Below are 19,118 nucleotides of genomic sequence, written 5' to 3'. Positions count from 1 at the left end.
AACCTTGAGATTTGTCTTCTTGCAGGCAGCCACAGAACAAAGAAACTCAATAGAGCCCATTAAAGAAACCAAAACAACAAAGATCATCAAACACTCAATGTGCGAGGGGAAAAAAGAACAAATCGTGCAAACAATAAAAAAGTGAACAAATACCACACACAACATGAACTGCAGAGTCCCTGAAAATGAATCCACAGCCATTGAGCCAGTTCAGCACTGAGGCGAGTGCTGATAGTTGCAGAGTCAGTTCAGTGTAGAGGCAAATGAACTTTACAGAGTAATGAGTTGAATATTGGTTCATCCTTGGCCTTGATGCCTTGATATTTTTAATCCGGCGCGGCATTTAAATCGGTTCATTTCTCACTCATCGGCCCAGTCCCTACCTCTTTGATCTAGCCTCAAGTTCACTCCAGCAATGGCCACTGCGGCCGTACCTTCAAGTCGCTGAAGCCTTCGGGATACCACAAAAACGTCAGGTTGTACAGATGGTTCAAAAGCACAACTCTCAAAGAGAAATTATAAGCTGTAGATTGCAGTGATCATAGTCCAGAAAAAGTGCAATTGATAGAATGTTCCCAATTTCCATTTCAGCTCAGACATCCCCCCCGCCTCCAACAATTGGAGGATACAAGTTGGAGCATTACTCATCCAGTCAATCTTTGTGTCCACTAACACCCACATTCTGTTTGGTCATTCAACCCAGTCTGCTATCTTATTCTGTGATTTGTATCTGTAGTTTTGTACAATTAGAGACAAGTAAAATTTTAAGCATATACCATTGTTAAATGAGAGACTGGCCATGATGTTGCATGCCCTTAGAGGTGACAGATTGTGAAATAAACTTTTCATCAGCTTTACCTCATTACTGAACTAAATGTCATCTAGATTTCATGCCCAAGTTTCTGAACAGGGCCTTATACACACAACTTCCACAGTTTTAGAGGACAGTGCTAACAACTGAATAACTTTCTGTTAACCTAGCAGAAGGCTTTATTTCATTTCCCTGTAAAAATAACTCTCCCATCAGTTCAAATCACAATAACTTCTTTGGATGTCAAGTAATTCCATCTTTACCACATTTGCTCAATGTCAAATCCTAATTTTTGTTTTCATTCCTTATCTTGGTCTTGTCACTGTACCATCCTGTATCTGTGACTCAAGGGTCTCAGCCCAAAACATTGACTGTTTTCATTTCCATAGATGCTGCCACGCCTGCTGAATTCCTCCAGCACTGTGTGTGTGTGTGTGTGTGTGTGTGTGTGTGTGTGTGTGTGTGTGTGTGTGTGTGTGTGTGTGTGTGTGTATTTTTTGATTCAAACCTAGTCTTGTACAGCTCAGACATGGTGGGCCTCTTCCTGTCCTGTATTATATTGTCTTTAGTAGTCTATGCTGTTGGACATCAGTTCAGTTCAGAAAAATATATTAATGATAAGTGATCAGTTTGTGGAAATAATACACATTCCAAAGTACAGGCCCGAGAGTATTAAGAAGGAAGGTTAAATAGCCATAGAACACTACAGCACAGAAACAGGCCTTTCAGATAATCTATTCCATGCCGAGCTCTTAATCTGCCTGGTCCCATTTATCTGAACCCAGACCATAACCCTGCATATCCCTTCCATCCATGCGCCTATCCAAATTTCTCTTAAATGTTGAAATCAAACCTGCATCCACCACTTCCACACACTCACCACCCTCTGGGTGAAGAAATTCCTCCACATGTTCCCTTAACCATGTCACCTTTCACTCTGAATCTATGACCTCTAGTTCTAGTCACATCCAATCGCAGTGGAAATAACCTGCTTGTGTTTATCCCATCTATACCACTCATTAATTTGGTATACCTCTGTCAAATCTCCCCTCATTCTCCTACACTGGAGGGGATAAAATCCCAACCTATTCAATTTTTTCCTCTAACTCATGTCTTCAAGTCCTGGCAACATCCTTGTAAATGTCCTCTATACTCTTTCAAACTTATTGATGTCTTTCTTGTGGGAAGATTACCAAAACTGTACATAGTGCTCCAGAGTAAGCCTGATCAACTTCTAATATGTAACTTCAACATCACATTGCATCTTCTGTTTACAAGCTATTTTTTTTCTTTTTTATTCTTTCAGAGTACACTTCGTGCTGCCCCTGAAGAATATATCAATTCATTTGAAATGTTCAACACTTCCTACAAACTGTACAGCCACAGGTCTGATTCCTAACAATAGTCTTTCAATACCTGTACACTAGTTTCCATTGATAATTGCTTAGTGTTAAGTGTTGTATATTTGTTCAAGAAAGTCGATAGTTGTTCAAGTTCAAGGTAAGACCAATGTTTTTCTGCTAATACAGAATTAAAAGTTGAAAGTCCATGATAATGTGTTTGAATCTGATTCAGTGTTTATTTTTAACTGCGTTGAAGGTGAAAGATATCATCATGGTTACGAGTTTGTGACAATATTAACTTTTAATAAACAATGATGCTGGAAGTTTGTGAATCCTGTAGAATTTCCTCTCTTTATGCATAAGTATGACTTAAAATATGATCAGATCTTTACGCTAGTCCTAAAACTAGATGAAGAGAATCCAAGTAAATAAATAACACAAAAAACACTGTACTTGCTTACTTATTTATTGAGAAAGATTTTCCAATATTACATGCATTTGTTGGAAAAACTATGTGAACTTTTGCTTTCAGAAACTGATGTGATCCCCTTGTACGGCAATAACTTCAACCCAACATTTCTGATAACTGTTGTTCAGTCCTGCATATCGGCTACAAGGAATTTTTGGCCATTTCCACTTGCACAGCTGCTTCCACTCTGGGATGTTAGTGGACTTCCTTAAATGAACTGCTTGCCTCAGATCTTTCCACAGCATTGCTATAGGATTATGGTCAAGACTTTGACTCGGCCATTCCAAACACAAATGCTCTCTTTTTAAACCATTCTGTTGTTGATTTACTCTTGTCTTTAAGATCATTGTCTTGTTGCATTATCCAACTTTCATTAAGCTTCAGGTGACGGACTGCTACCCTGACATTCTTCTGTAAAATGTCCTGATACAATTTTGAATTCCTTGTTCCCTCAACAATTGCAAGCTGTTCAGACCCTGAGGCAGCAAAGCAGCATCAAACCATAATGCTCCTTCCACCATAGTACACAGTTGGGATGAGGTTTCGGTGTTGGTCTTTTTTCCTCCAAATATAGCAATGTGCATTTCTGCCAAAAAGTTCAACTTCTGTCTCATCTATCCACAGAACATTGTCCCAGAAGCACTGTAGAATATCCAGGTGGTATTTTGCAAACTTGAGACAAGCAACAATGTTTTTTTTTGGAGAGCAGTGGTTTCCTTTGTGGTGTCCTTCCGTGAACACCATTCTTGTTCAGTGTTTTTCTTATAGTGGACACATGAACAGAGACTTCAGCAAGTTCTAGAGATTTCTGCAGGTCTTTTGCTGTTACCCTTGGGTTCCTTTTCACCTCCTTCAGCACGACACGTTGTGCTTTTGCTGTGATCTTTGCAGGATGCCCACTCCTAGGGAGAGTAGCAACAGTACTGAGTTTCCTTCATTTGTAGATAATTTTTCACGGTGGAATGATGAACACTCAGGTCTTTAGAAATGCTTTTGTAGCCTTTTCCAGCTTCGTGCATCTCTACAATTCTTCTAAGGTCCTCTGACAGTCATATGCATGGTGCACATGAACAGATCTTTCTTGAGAAAAGCAGGCTCTGTCAGGAACCTGACTTTGCATATCTTTTTTTATAGGGCAGAACACCTGCAATCCAGACCGCCAATCTCATCTCATTGATTAGAATACCTGACTCCAAATAGCTTTTGTAGAAGGCATTACCCCAGAAGTGCACCTACTTTTTCCAAGAAATAGATGTAATATTGGATCATTTTTTCTCAATAAGTAAATGAACAAGTATAATGTTTTTTGTGTTAGTTGTTTAATTGCGTTCTTTATCTAGTTTTAAGATGCATGATGATCTGATCACATTTTAGATCATATTTATGCAGAAATAGAAAAAATTCTCCGGTGCACAAACTTTCTAACACCACTGTACATAGGTGTTTGCAAAGGTGGCAGACTGATCCAAGGGGGAATGACAAATTGGATGTAAAATGGACTCATTGGCAAGAAGCAAAAATGTTTTTTTTTTAAGTTGTTGAGTTTATTGTCACATGCACAAGTATATTATTTACAGGTATTTGGAAACAACATCACATACTGTTACATAAGCAGCACACACAGGGAAAGCATAAACTTAAATGGAACAAAATTGTACAAGAAAGAGCATATAAAACAAAGTACATTGTAGTGCAAAGTGGTCATAGTTCACCATACCGAGGTACTGATTAGATTGTACAAAGTTCCACATGGAAGGATAGTTAAGAAGGTTCAGTCGTTAGGTATTAATGCTGGAGTAATAAAATGGATTCAACAGTGGCTAGATGGGAGATGCCAGAGAGTAGTGGTGGATAATTGTTTATCGGGATGGAGGCCGGTGACTAGCGGGGTGCCTCAGGGATCTGTTTTGGGCCCAATGTTGTTTGTAATATACATAAATGATCTGGATGATGGGGTGGTAAATTGGATTAGTAAGTATGCCGATGATACTAAGGTAGGAGGTGTTGTGGATAATGAGGGGGGTTTTCAAAGCTTGCAGGGAGATTTATGCCGGTTAGAAGAATGGGCTGAACGTTGGCAGATGGAGTTTAATGCTGAGAAGTGTGAGGTTCTACATTTTGGCAGGAATAATCCAAATAGAACATACAGGGTAAATGGTAGGGCATTGAGGAATGCAGAGGAACAGAGAGATCTAGGAATAACAGTGCATAGTTCCCTGAAGGTGGAGTTTCATGTAGATAGGGTGGTGAAGAAGGCTTTTGGAACGCTGGCCTTTATAAATCAAAGCATTGAGTACAGAAGTTGGGATGTAATGTTAAAATTGTACAAGGCATTGGTAAGGCCAAATTTGGAATATTGTATACAGTTCTGGTCACCGAATTATAGGAAAGATATCAATAAATTAGAGAGAGTGCAGAGACGATTTACTAGGATGTTACCTGGATTTCAGCACTTAAGTTACAGAGAAAGGTTGAACAAGTTAGGTCTCTATTCATTGGAGTGTTAGAAGGTTGAGGGGGGATTTGATCGAAGTATTTAAAATTTTGAGAGGGATAGATAGAGTTGACGTGAATAGGCTGTTTCCATTGAGGAGTAGGGGAGATTCAAACGAGAGGACATGATTTGAGAGTTAGGGGGCAGAAGTTTAAGGGAAACACAAGGGGGTATTTCTTTACTCAGAGAGTGATAGCTGTGTGGAATGAGCTTCCTGTAGAAGTAGTAGAGGCCAGTTCAGTTGTGTCATTGAAGGTAAAATTGGATAGGTATATGGACAGGAAAGGAGTGGAGGGTTATGGGCTGAGTGCAGGTAGGTGGGACTAGGTGAGATTAAGAGTTCGGCACAGACTAGGAGGGCCGAGATGGCCTGTTTCCGTGCTGTGATTGTTATATGGTACAGCTTGGTTTTAAGAACTAAATGATTGAAAGGAAGTTGTTCTTGAACCTAGTGATATGGAACTTAAGCTTTCTATACCTTCTTCTCAATGGTAAAGATATGGCCTGGATGGTGGGGATATTTGATAAAAATGTTTCCTTCTTGAACCACAGCCTGATACAGATACCACTGATGGTTGAGAAGGTTGTGTGTTTGATGTATTGGGCTGAGTCCACGACTGTCTTCTGCAGCCTGTGTTCCAACACATTTGAATTGCTGTACCAGATCATAATGCAACCAGTCGGGTTACTTACAACAGTTGTTGTTGAGCGCCATTGAGTCATCATCACGTAATGTAGTTGCCCATAGGGTTTTCGTATGGGCAAGGTATAGAAGAAGATTGCCAGGCCTTTCTTCTGTGTAGATACTGCTACTGCCCAGGTTGTACAAACGCAGGACCATACACCTTTGAAGTCCTGTGATGATGCATCTACACCACAAGCTGGCCCAAACTGTACAACAATACAGTTTGTTAACGTGTTCAGTGACATGCAGAACATCTTTAATCTTCTAAGAAAACGACACTGCAACACCTCCTTTACAATTGCATCATGTGCTGGGTCCAGGACAGGTCATTCAGTATGTTAATATCCAGGAATTTAATGTTGCTGACTCTTTCAACTCCTGATACACTGCCATAGACTGACATACATCTGCCTTTACATCTTCCTCTTCCTGAAAACAATTAATTCTTTAGTTTTACGGATATCATTTCCATATAAGGAGTAGAACAGGGGCTAAGCATGCAGCTTTGAGATGCTCCTGTGTTGAGGTCAGTGAGGAGAAGACATTGTTACTTGACCTCACTGATTGAGATCTGCTGGTGAGGAAGTCGAGGATCCAGTTTCAGAGGTCAAGGTCTTGAAACTTGATGAAGAGTTTGAGCTTCGATTTGTAGTTGATGACAGCAGCCTTTCCTGAGATTTTATAAATAACAATCACTCCTCCTCTCATTCTCTGTTCCTTTCCTGGGTTTTTTTGATGTACATCAGATTACTGTTATCAAGATTGTCCAGAGCAGAGTGAGGAGCTAGCAAAATCGTGTCTGCCTTTGCGATTGGAAGATTGGTTTTTAGTGAGGTTCTGCTGGGCTTGCTACTTTGTCTCCAGATTTTTGTAATGTATGGTTATGATTTAGACCCATGTGTAAAAAACTTTTTTTATGTATTCATTTAAGGGATGTAGGCAGACTGGGCCAGCATTTAATTGCCCATCCCAAGATGCCTGAGAAGGTGGTAGTGAGCTGCCTTCTTGAACTGGTGTAGTTCATGGGTTGGAGGATTCTGTCTAAGGAATCCTGATGAGTTTCTGCAGTGGAAGGTACAAACTGCTGCTACAGTGGTTTTGTAGTGTAGTTTCTAGGTATAGTGTTTCTAAGCAGCAGATGGGGCAAAGACATGCAGGTTTGATTCAGCCTCGAGGAAAACCTGTGCTGTACATCTTATCCAATTCTAAGTTAGAAGTTTTCCCTGATGGTCCCCTAAACCAAATCTTGGGCCGCTTGAAAATGTTGAGTATAACATAACCAATGACCCCCGGCTGCATAGAGCTGAGATCTGTTTGGGTTTCCTGCTATAGATTGGTATAATTAGTGGCTACTGTCACAATTAGTTTACTCCACCTAAAGCACCATCAAGTGGCATCAGGAGAAATGAGTACTCCTGCAGGATTGCGTTACACACCTGAAGGAGCTGGTGCAAATTGCAAATACTCCCCTTCTCATTCTCCGTTCTGCTCAAAGCCTCTGTAGAAGGGGCAGGGAAACCAGATTTGATTCAAAGTTGGATCAGTGCTGGCAACTCAGCAATTACTCACCTGTGACTTGATGTGGTTTTGAATTATGCTTCAGGCTGTTCCATTCAAACGAAAAGGCCATTTCTTACGCCCATTATATAACACAGGTTTAGCAAACATACTTCTGCCTCTGTTTTTTATATCTGGCATCAATGCACCTTTGACATACAGGTTTTAATCTTCTCAATCCACAAAGATCTGTTTTGGGGTCGTTACCTGAACTCCTGATAAATCCTCGTTCTGCCATTCCACCCAGGGGTATATTGTTCACACAAATAAACATGCCACTTCACCCCTGGGATCCAACATAGCAGCTTTATGCCAGCTAGCTCCTTTTTCTTTACAACTGAGTGTGTATATGTTCCACGCTTCTTAATGGGGTACTGATTTACTTACAGTAACACGCAAAAAGCTGGAGAAACTCAGCAGGTCAAGCAGCGTCTATGGAGGGAAATGAACAGTTAATATTTTGAGACCCTTCATCAGGACTGGAAAGATAAGAAGGAAGTTAGACGGTATAAAAGGGTGGGGGGAAAGAGTGGAGCAGAAGCTGGCAGATGATAGTAAAACACACAAAATGCTGGGGGATGACATTTCGGGACCAGACTCTTTGTGAACAATTCGAAAGAAAATGTTTTTGTCTGTTTTGTATAGAAATAACATTATATTGTACGTTTCAAACAATTCTGTAAAATATTTAGCAACAATTTTGTGAGTTACTGTAACCATTAAGATTTTGCAAAAGATTCTGATTTTTTAAAATATTCTTGACTATTAGTTATTTGGGCTTTGGATTGAAAGTAGCAAGACTGGCTGTGCTGGGAGCACTGGAAACAAAGGGTAAGTGCATTCAAAAATTGATTATTAAAGATGTTTTAGATTGTATAATTTAACAGAAGATGTCAGGTGCTAGAATTTTGCCCATTTCACTTCTTTCCCTGGACCAATCAATTGAGAATACAGGTAAACTTGTCTTTGAACAAGTTTTTGAAGAGGAAGAAGAGAATTTTACGTGCAGGTTCCCAGAGCTCTACATTCTATCCCAATTACACTACGGGAAAGAATCTCGCTTTGGGGATAATACAATAACTTCTGGTTAGATTGTTGTTTAAATATGTCACAGACAGAGATGTGGAGAAATCTTTCAAGTTGGAGGGTGGTGAATTTGTGGAATTTATTACCACACACAGCTGTGCAGGCCAGGTCGTTGGGTGTATTTAAGTCAGAGCTTGACGAGGTCAAGCTGGCAAAATGGCCTAATTCTGCTCCTATGCTTTGTGGTCTTATAATGAAGAGGAATTCATTCAGGTTCTTGATAAACTACTGCATTGTCATGTTTTCTAACGATCACTGTTAGAAAGTGTTTCCCCACTCCCCCGCCCCCCCCCCCACCACTGCTCAACAGGAGGGAAGCTGAAATGCAAAACTTTGCAGGTGTAGGGAATCTACTATAAAAGGAGAAGCTGGGACGTTTGAGTTAGGCAGCATCAGTGAAGGGAGATGCAGTTGATATTTTTCTATTCCCAGACATTTCTCTTCTAATGAGAGAAGCTTGGGGCTGACTATAGAACCCGCTGTCCCCATGGCTGAGATTCTCTGTGTGGACAGGGAATTAAAGTCAGAATTTCCCTGGTTTGTCTGGCCATTGCTGAGCCATGATGACTTGAGTTACAGTATTGGTGCTGAAATAATTCAGAAATTGAGGTTCTTGGTCTTCTACCTGATCGTGCGCATGGATATTAAGAGTCCTAGAACATAATAGCACAAAAACAGGCCCTTCAGCCCATCAAGTCTGTGCCAAACCATAATTCTACCTAGTGAATGGTGGAGCAAACTCAATGGGTCGAATGGCCTACTTCTGCTCCTATATCTTACAGTCTTATGGTCTCATAGACCTGCACCTGGATCCTTCTATACCCCTCCATAGTTCTCCATATCCCTCCTGTCCATATACCTATCCAGATTTTTCTTAAATTTTGAAATAGATGAGCTAGCAGCTCTTTCCACACTCTCACTACCCTCTGAGTGAAGTTCCTCTTGTTCCCTTAACATTTCACCTTTCACCCTTAATCCATGACCAACCAGCCTCAGTGGAAAAAGCCTGAATTCATTTACCCTATCTATACCTCTCATAATTTTGTATACCCTCATCAAATTTATGCTCAATTTTCTATGCTCTAGTGAATAAAGTCCTTAACGTATCAGCCTTGCCCTATAACTCAGGTACTCAATACTGACAACATCCTTGTAAATTTTCTCTGCGCTCTTTCTATCTTATTTACATCTTTCCTGTAGTAAGTGACTAAAGACTCCAAATTAGGGCTCACTAACATCTTTTACAATTCCCAACTCCTGTAATTAATGCATCGATTTATGAAGGCCAAAAGCTTTCTTTCTGACCTTATCTACCCGTGACAACGCTTTCAAGGATCTCTATTCCAAAATCCCTCTATTTTTCCCCACTCCTCAGTGCCCTACTGATCACCATGTAAGACAAACAATACTGTGCAAAAGTCTTAGGTACATATGTTTAACTAGGGTGCCTAAGACTTTTGCTCAGTACTGTATTTGTCAACATAGAGTGAAGAATAGGTTTATAAATCTGGCGGGAGTGGTGGCAAAGGTGGGGGTGGTGTGGGTACAGACACACATAACCCTGAAACACCAGACTGGTCATTTGATTCCAAACAATTGGTTTATTGATCATTACAGAATGTCTTTCAGGTGCTTCCCACTCCCTCCCCTCTTCTCCAACCATGATTCCCCTCTCCATGCGTCCTTGCCACTCTCAGTCCACGATAGAGACCCATATCAGAATCATAGGATCATTGGATATAGGAGTGCAATTAGTGCATTTGGCCCATTGAGTCTGCTCCACCATGGTTGATCCATTTTTTTCCCTCTCAGTGCCATTCTCCTGCCTTCTCCCTGTATCCCTTCATGCCCAACTAATCAAGAAATTATTAACCTCTGCCTTAGATATATCAAGACTTGGCCTCTACAGCTGCCTGTGGCAAAAAACTCCACAGATTCACCACTCTCTGGCTAAAAAATAAAAATACCTGCTCATCTCTATTCTAAAAATTGTCCATCAATTCTAAGGCTGTGCCCTCTGGTTCTAGACTCGCCCACTGTAGGAAACTTCCTCTCCACATCCACTCTATCAGGACCCTTTCAGCATTTAATAAGTTGCAATTAGATTACCCCTCATTCTTCCGAATTCCAGTGAAAACAGGCTCAGAGCCGTTAAACACTCTTCATATGACAAGCCATTCAATCCTAAAATCATTTTTCTGAGCCTCCTTTTAACCCTCTCCAGTTCAACACGCCCTTTCTAAAATAAGAGACTCAAAACTGCTCACAATACTCCAAGTGAGGCCTCACCAGTGCTTTATAAACTCTCAGCATTACATCCTTGTTTTTTTATTAGGGTTATCAGAATACCAGGTTTATCATCACTCACATGTGTCATGTTATTTTTTTTTGCGGCAGCAGTACATAAAATAATTAAGCACGTACGTATAGCTAGGGTGCCTAAGACTTTTGCACAGTACTGTAACCATCTCAAAGTGTCACAACTCACATTTGCCTGCATTAAATTCCATCTGCCACTGAAAATCTTTTTTCTTCCAGCTGGCGCAGATCAAACTTTGATGGTCTCCCTCACTGCTCTATTGTATTTTTTGTTCTACTGTGAATGTGTGCAAGAAAATGAATCTTAATGTATGATGACATATACGTATTTTGATAATAAATTTATTTTGAATTTTGAACTAACTCTATTCACAATTGTTGCATCCCATCATGAATGGTAGGTATTCAGTGATAAAACACCTCTCTTTAGTGAATGATTTTAAGACTGGAATATCTTCACTATGTATCTTAGTTTTTTTTAGACTTGTATATTTCTAAAATCCATTCTTCCATTCAACAGATGAGAGCAGAAGGTACAGAAGTTCATGTCTACCACCGTTGGTGAAGGCAGAGTGGAAATTCAGTGGTGTCAACTATAAGTTTGGTGGAATGAAGGAAGGTAGAGACCACTTAACCACTCAGCCTTTGGTCTACGCGGCGCTCCATATCATCTCCAGATGAGCGTCCATGAAATATTGACCCTATCTCAAAGGGCCAAATAAACGTGCTGTGGGGAACTTGGGACTTTTACAAAAAGGGCACTGTTTACGGAATACATCAGTAAACTCTTTGTGTCCAATGCCACTTTTGCATGGCATTGGTTGGTTAATGCATCACATTAGATCAAATTCTCTTATCTGCCTTGATTCAAAAAATATAACCTACATTTTAAAGAGCTCTTTTTATAACTTAATATCAGTTGGGCAAACTGTAGAGAATTAGTTTAGTGACGTGCAAAAAAACTACTAAGGTTTGGATTCCTGCTATCATCATCTTAGCTGTTTCAGAACTGAGTTGTTCCAGTTAGCCCAGTTAGATCAGTTCCCAGTTAGCCCAATATTTCTTCAGTTCTCCATCAGTGGAGGAAAAACAGACTTGAACATATCCCAAAGCACTTTACATATGTGCACAGGAACCCCCCCCCCTCCAAATTAGTGATCATGGGACCTTTTTTTTAAACTAATAATTATCCTTCCAATCAAAGTATCCCAGCACTTTGAAATAATGCAGTGGAATATTTTACAGACATCGTGTATCAGGTGTTTATCCCATCTGCAGTTGTGATTGTACTCCACCCTGTAGCTACTGCCTTGGTGTTTTAGGCATAGATTTTTACTGGCAATATGGTAATGTAGCAGTTAGTGTAATGTTTAACAGTGCCAGTGACCCGGGTTCAATTCCCACATATATAGAACCATAGAACATTACAGCGCACAAACAGGCCTTTTGGCCCTTCTTGGCTGTGCCGAACCATTTTTCTGCCTAGTCCCACTGCCCTGCACCTGGACCATATCCCTCCGTACACCTCTCATCCATATACCTGTCCAAGTTTTTCTTAAATGTTAAAGGCAAGCCTGCATTTACCACTTCATCTGGCAGCTCATTCCACACTCCATATCTGTAAGGAGTTTGAATGTTCCCCACATCATCATATGGATTTCCTCCATGTACTCTAATTTCCTCCCTCGTTCCAAAGTTGAACAGTTAATTGATTACACAGGTGTAATTGGGTGGCAAGGTCTCATTGGGCCTGTTACTGTGCTGAATCTCTAAATGAAAGGCAAATAAAATTGTTATGTCCAAATCTATGGAACCACTATTCTGTACTCCAGGCTAGAAAAGGACATTTCCGGCCAAGGATCCAATTTCTGAATACTGTCCTGTCAATATGCTGTGTGTGGTTGTTCCTTTGTGTGTCTTTCTATACTTGTTCCTCAGCAGCCTCCAAAGAGAGAAGAAAAGCAGTTCTGTAGTAAAATGCAACCTCCCTCTCAATCTGATTTGGATCAGATTAGCTTTATCTGTCATGTGTATACAGAGTGAAATGCATTATTTGTGTCAATGACCAACACAGTGCGAGGATGTGCTAGTCGCATGTGTTGTCACTTTTCAGGCACCAGTTTAGCATGCCCACAAACTTACTAACCCATACATTTTTGGAATGTGGAAGGAAACCCACATGGTCACAGGGGGAAAAAACAAACTCCTTATAAACAGTGATGAAAATTGAAGTACTGTAAAGTGTTAGGCTGGATGCTACTCTACCGTGCACCTAGACAGCATGTGTAAATAGAATTATGTTTGCCCTCTCAGTTCCCTCTAGCTTCCAGTCCTGCTACACCGAAGTTATTAAGGTGATACAGCAGAAACTCGATCAGCAAGATGAGATCAAAAAGAGGAGTTTCTATGCCTTCTCTTATTACTACGATCGAGCAGTGGACGCAGGAATAATTGGTGAGTAAGAAAATGTTACATTTCCTTGGTCCTTCTGCATACTTTAGAAGCCAGTTTTGAAAAGCTTTCTTGGAAGTGCAAGAGACTGCAGGTGCTGGAAACTGGAGTAACATACAAAGTGTGTGAGGAACTCAGCCGGTCAGGCAGCATCTGTGGAGGAAAATGGTCAGTCAAACATCTTGACTGGCAAGAAAGGTGGGTGGAGGAGCCAGTATGAAAAGGAAGGGTGAAGGGGTGGAGCAAGGCTGACAAGTGATAGGTGGATCCAGGTGAGGGAAGTGATAGGCAGCCAATGGTGGGGATGAAGTCAGAATCTGGGAGGTGATGGATGGAAGTGATAAAGGGCTAAAGATGATGGAGCCTTGATGGGAGAGGACAGTGTGGATGGAATAAAGGAAGGAAGGTGGGGAAAGGGAACTGTTGGGAGGAGTGTGTGAGTCATGGGTAGGTGGGGGGGTGGGGCAATGGAAAGGCTGAAACATAGAAAACCTACAGCACAATACAGGCCCTTCGGCCCACAAAGCTGTGCCAAACGTGTCCTTACCTTAGAACTACCTAGGTTTACCCATAGCCCTCTATTTTTCTAACTCCATGTATTCATCCAGGAGTCTCTTAAGAGCCCCTATTGTTTCCACCTCCACCACCACTGGTGGCCCATTCCACACACTCACCACTCTTCGCGTTTTTTTAAAAACTTACCCCTGACATCTCCTCTGTACCTACTTCCAAGCACCTTAAAAATATGCCCTCTCATGCTAGCCATTTCAGCCCTGGGAAGAAGCCTCTGACTATCCACACGATCAATGCCTCTCATCATCTTATACACCTCTATCAGGTCACCTCTCATCCTCCATCACTCCAAGGAGAAAAGGCCGAGTTCACTCCACCTATTCACATAAGGCATGCTCCCCAGTCCAGGCAACATCCTTGTAAATCTCTTCTGCACCCTTTCTATGGTTTCCACATCTGTCCTGTAGTGAGGTGACCAGAATTGAGCACAGTACTCCAAGTGGGGTCTGACCAGGGTCCTATATAGCTGTAACATTACCTCTCAGCTCTTAAACTCAATCCCACGATTGATGAAGGCCAATGCACTGTATGCCTTCTTAACCACAGAGTCAACCTGAGTAGCAGCTTTGAGTGTCCTATGGACTTGGACCCCAAGATCCCTCTGATCCTTCACACTGCCAAGAGTCTTGCTATTAATACTCTATTCTGTCGTCATATTTGACCTACCAAAATGAACCACTTCACATTTACCTGCGTTGAACTCCATCTGCCACTTCTCAGCCCAGTTTTGTATCCTATCAATGTCCTGCTGTAGCCTCTGACAGCCCTCCACACTATCCACAACACCCCCAACCTTTGTATCATTAACACATTTATTAACCCATCCCTCCTCTTCCTCATCCAGGTCATGGGAAAGATGTAAAGTTATGGGTACCAGTTGGATCATGAAGAGAAGTAGAGGTAAACAGATAGAGAGGGTGCAGTTACCAGATGTTTGAGATTTGATATTCATGCCATCACGTTGGAGACTGCCCAAGTGGAATATGAGGTGTTATTCTTCTAATTTTCTTTTGGCCATAACCAAAAATATTTTTGTTTTGTGTAGATCATGAAAAGGGTGGTGTTATACTCGTGAAGGATTTTGAATTAAAAGCAGAAGAAGGTAACTGTTTTAGTTCTTTGAACTGGGAGTACAGTGGATTCCAGTTAATTGGGCCATAGCTTAATCAGGACAGCTGTTTATTTGATAAATTCTTAAAGAACAAAAACAAATTGAGAAGAATGCCGGGATTCTCTTCATTGGGAGCACCGGAAGCAGTATGTCACACCAGCCAACTCACCTCACCTGGAAGGACTGCCTGGGGCCCTGAATGGTGGTGAGGGAGGAAGTGTAAGGGCAGGTGTAGCACTTGTTCCGCTTACAAGGATAGGTGACAGGGAGGGAGATTGGTGGGAAGGGATTGGGGGGGGACGAATGGACAAGGGAGTCATGTAGGGAGCAATCCCTGCAGAAAGCAGAAGGTGGGGGAGGAGGGAAAAATGTGCTTGGTAGTGGGATCCCGTTGGAGGTGGCAGAAGTTACGGAGAATTATATGTTGGACCTGGAGGCTGGTGGGGTGGTAGGTGAGGACAAGGGGAACCCTATCCCGAGTGGGATGGCGGGTGGATGGGGTGAGAGCAGACGTGCATGAAATGGGAGAGATGTGTTTGAGAGCAGAGTTGATAGTGGAAGAAGGGAAGTCCCACTCGGGATAGGGTTCCCCTTGTCCTCACCTACCACCCCACCAGCCTCCAGGTCCAACATATAATTCTCCGTAACTTCTGCCACCTCCAACGGGATCCCACTACCAAGCACATTTTTCCCTCCTCCTTTGTTTAAAAAAGGAAGACATCTCCTTTGTCCTGGAATGAAAAGCCTCATCCTGAGAGCAGATGCGGCGGAGACGTAGGAATTGCGAGAAGGGGATGGCAGTTTTTCAAGAGACAGGGTGGGAAGAGGAATAGTCCAGGTAGCCGTGAGAGTCCATAGGCTTATAGTAGAAATCAGTAAATAAGCCATTTCCAGAGATGGAGACCAGAAAGATCAAGAAAGAGAGGAAGGTATCGGAAATGGACCAGGTAAATTTGAGGGCAGGGTGACAGTTGGAGGCAAAGTTAATGAAGTCAACGAGCTCAGCATGCGTGCAGGAGGCAGCACCAATGCAGTTGTCGATGTAGCGAAGGAAAAGAGGGGGCAGATATCCTTATAGGCTTGGAACATGGACTGTTCCACAAAGCCGTCAAAAAGGCAGGCATAGCTGGGACCCATACGGGTGCCCACTGCACAGTTTGCTGTCTTGCACATTGCTTGTTTGTCCGTCCTGTTGGGTGCAGTTTTTCAACTGCTTCGCTGCAGTTTGAGGATTGCTCCAGAAAATGCCACAGTAGCATAGCGGTTAACTTGACACAACTAAAGCTTGGGGCGTTCCACAATTCAGAGTTCAATTCCAGCACTGTCTGTAAGGAGTTTGTATGTTATCCCTATGAACACGTGGATTTCTTCCCACATTCCAAAGACATACGAGTTAGTAGGTTAATTGCTCATTGTAAATTGTCCTGTGATTAGGCTGGGTTTATATAGGTGGGTTGCTGGGCAGCACAGTTTGTTGGCTGGAAGAGTCTGCTCTGAGCCTAAATAAAAATTTCAAAAGCAATAACATTTAAATTTTGCAAGGAAATGTAAAATTTACAACTTTGTCATTTATGTTTTGGGAATAAAAGCTAAGCATAACTTTTTACCTTTGCGCCTTGGGTACAGCACACTGTTCTAAATTACAAATGAGTCTTTCAGAGGTACATGGGTAATACTTTACATGAAAATGTACATGTTAAAGCACAGGAAGATGACTACATGTGATGTGTTACACAACTGATGGTTTGTCATCTCTGAAGATTTACCTGTGATCTCTTTATATTGCAGTATGTGAAGACATAAACGAGGTGACAACAGGCAGTCCCTTTCTCTGCATGGATCTGACATACATCACTGCCTTACTCAAGGAAGGGTTTGGATTTTATGACGACACAAAACTCCACGTAAGCACAGCATCTATTATGATTTTTATTGTGTTGTAGCCAAAGAGCAAGAATGTTACAGTGTGAGGATTCTTCTGTTGTTGAGCATACCTACATGCAAAGGATACCCATGTAAAGTTTACATATAAACACCAGCTCAGACAGTACATAACTGAATCCTGTCCTAAATGTGTCCTATCAATTTTAATTGTGTCTTCAATCAAGTTCACACTTTCAAAATGCTTAAGACCAGAAGCTATTAGACCAGATTCTGCTCCCCTATTTCATCACGGCTGATCGATTTCTCCCTCATCCCCAATTGCCTTTGCCTTAAATATACCCAATGACTCGGCCTCTGCAGTGGCATATTGCAGGGGATTTGTGTGCCGTGCTCTCTTGATTGACAACTTTGTCTTTTAAATGTTTGCTTTTGAATATAGTAAAATGCAAGGTGAAAAATATCCAAAAATCAGGTAAGGTTGCAAAGCATTTGGAAAAAAGGTTTACCTTGAATACCTCTGAACCCCAAAAAACCCATGTATTATTTAGCTAAACAGAAGTCAGCTTGTGAGTTTTAATGTAGAATTTAATTTGCCAAGTATTTAGAGTCACAGACACAAAATGCTGGAGGAACTCAGCAGGTCAGTTATCATCTAAGGAAATGAAGAAAGCCTATGATCTAACTGGCTTTATAAAGAAAGAGTCAATTCTGGTATCTCTTTACTGTAGATTATGGCCCAACTGACCTTGTTCTTGACAAGTTTATTTTGTGATGATATTCTCCTCCTCTATTTGCAGCTGGCCAAGAAGGTCAATGATATTGAAACCAGCTGGGCACTGGGAGCAGCATTTCATTTCATCCAGTCGTTGAGGACAGCACCCTGAATTGAAAAATGTATCACTGAGCCACTGATGCACACTGACTTTGTTTGAAAATGATTTGTATTTGCCAAACAAGCAAAGTAATTTTGATTTCTTTCACTGAAACTGACCCAAAGACATTTCCCAATGGTCCTCGTGGCTACGTCATTTCTCCCACTGGTACAAGGAAAATGTGGGACAAAGGTTATTTTTCAGCATTTTTACAAAATGATTGGGGGGGAAAAATCAAACTGTGGAGGTTTATGGACTTGAAAACAATGGGTGACACATCTTCTTGGATCTAAAATACTGAATTGCATGATAATTATGCAGGACTTCACCCACTTATTGTAATTCAGGAACAAGCTTGATATGTTCAAGTCTGCAGTGAAGCTTTAACACTTAGAAATATTCAATTGAAATGATGAAAGTTCAGAAATGGCAAGTTACACCAGACTTGATCAAATCTTAAAAAATCCTAAATGGAAGACCAGTCTTTAAGATGTTTTTATCATTTAAATCTGTTGAGGCACTAGGGTTGTCAAATCTTCCTAATGAACAACTTTTGGCTCTCCCAGCAGATGAACGTGGTGAAGAGGGAGAGGATTAACTTTACGTGTGAAGAATGAAAAGATACTTATGACAGTCTTGGATGCCAAATAACAAAGTTAGTTTAGGGTTGGGGTTAGCCCCAGATGTTCATTTATACAGCCTAGGGAAGGGAAGGGTTCAGAGAAAGGCCAAACACTCTTCCTCTGATATTATCACTTTAGTTGTAACTTAAAATGACACACCTTTCAGCCTCTGCATCAATTTAAATGCATCTTTCTGAATTTCAAATAGAGGATTGAAATAAAATATCTACTGGTAGAGAGGATGCAAAATCCAGCTTTAATTAGACAAAGCCAATGAATTGACTTGTGATAAACAATATCACTGAGGTCTCGAGGTGCAGATTAATCAATAGTAGTGACACTGGAAAGACTAATCTTTTAAGGTTACTTCAAATGAGATATTCTATCCAGCTAATCTATATTTAAATTATTGAGAATGGACATATTTAAAGTTTTAATCAGTCTACACTACAGGGAGCTTAACTTGTTAATACTGACTCGTCCTCACTCAACAAGTTAACTCTGAAGTTTAAAACTAACCTGTTTGCAACTCAGTTTTCAACCAAATAAAGGTCTGGATTCTGGAAAACAGGAGCGTATTTTTAGCTGAGAAACACAAGTGGCTGCTGTCTGCAAATTTCTTGCAACTGCACTTGATCTCTATTCCAGAATCTATTCTAGCTCCTGTGAAACAATACTTATTTTTAAAATGCATATTGCACTTAACTTTGGCTGTAATTAATACTTTATACAAAGAGTCACTTGTGATTATTGAAAAAATTTAAGGACATCATGTCATGTAAATTTAACATCTGATATTTTGTATCAATTATTTTTTTAATTAAACAATATTGGATATGA

At 41.0% G+C, this 19,118-nt stretch overlaps 1 protein-coding gene across 4 annotated transcripts in view; it reads left to right on the top strand.

The window, feature by feature from the left end:
- The window catches only part of entpd5a (ectonucleoside triphosphate diphosphohydrolase 5a), a 48,905-nt gene extending 29,787 nt beyond the window's left edge, over positions 1–19,118 (top strand). For all 4 annotated transcript variants that reach the window (XM_059961914.1, XM_059961902.1, XM_059961906.1 and 1 more), the window contains 7 exons: positions 2,118–2,197; positions 8,129–8,190; positions 11,285–11,383; positions 13,078–13,218; positions 14,834–14,890; positions 16,688–16,803; positions 17,581–19,118. In XM_059961914.1, the coding sequence (XP_059817897.1) occupies positions 2,118–2,197; positions 8,129–8,190; positions 11,285–11,383; positions 13,078–13,218; positions 14,834–14,890; positions 16,688–16,803; positions 17,581–17,667 (642 nt within the window). In that variant the 3' untranslated portion in view covers positions 17,668–19,118. The remainder of the gene's footprint in view (positions 1–2,117; positions 2,198–8,128; positions 8,191–11,284; positions 11,384–13,077; positions 13,219–14,833; positions 14,891–16,687; positions 16,804–17,580) is intronic.

Source organism: Hypanus sabinus, chromosome 2 (assembly GCF_030144855.1).
Source record: "Hypanus sabinus isolate sHypSab1 chromosome 2, sHypSab1.hap1, whole genome shotgun sequence".
NCBI classification, from domain to species: Eukaryota; Metazoa; Chordata; class Chondrichthyes; order Myliobatiformes; family Dasyatidae; genus Hypanus; species Hypanus sabinus.
This window is presented reverse-complemented; position numbering and strand designations above follow the sequence as displayed.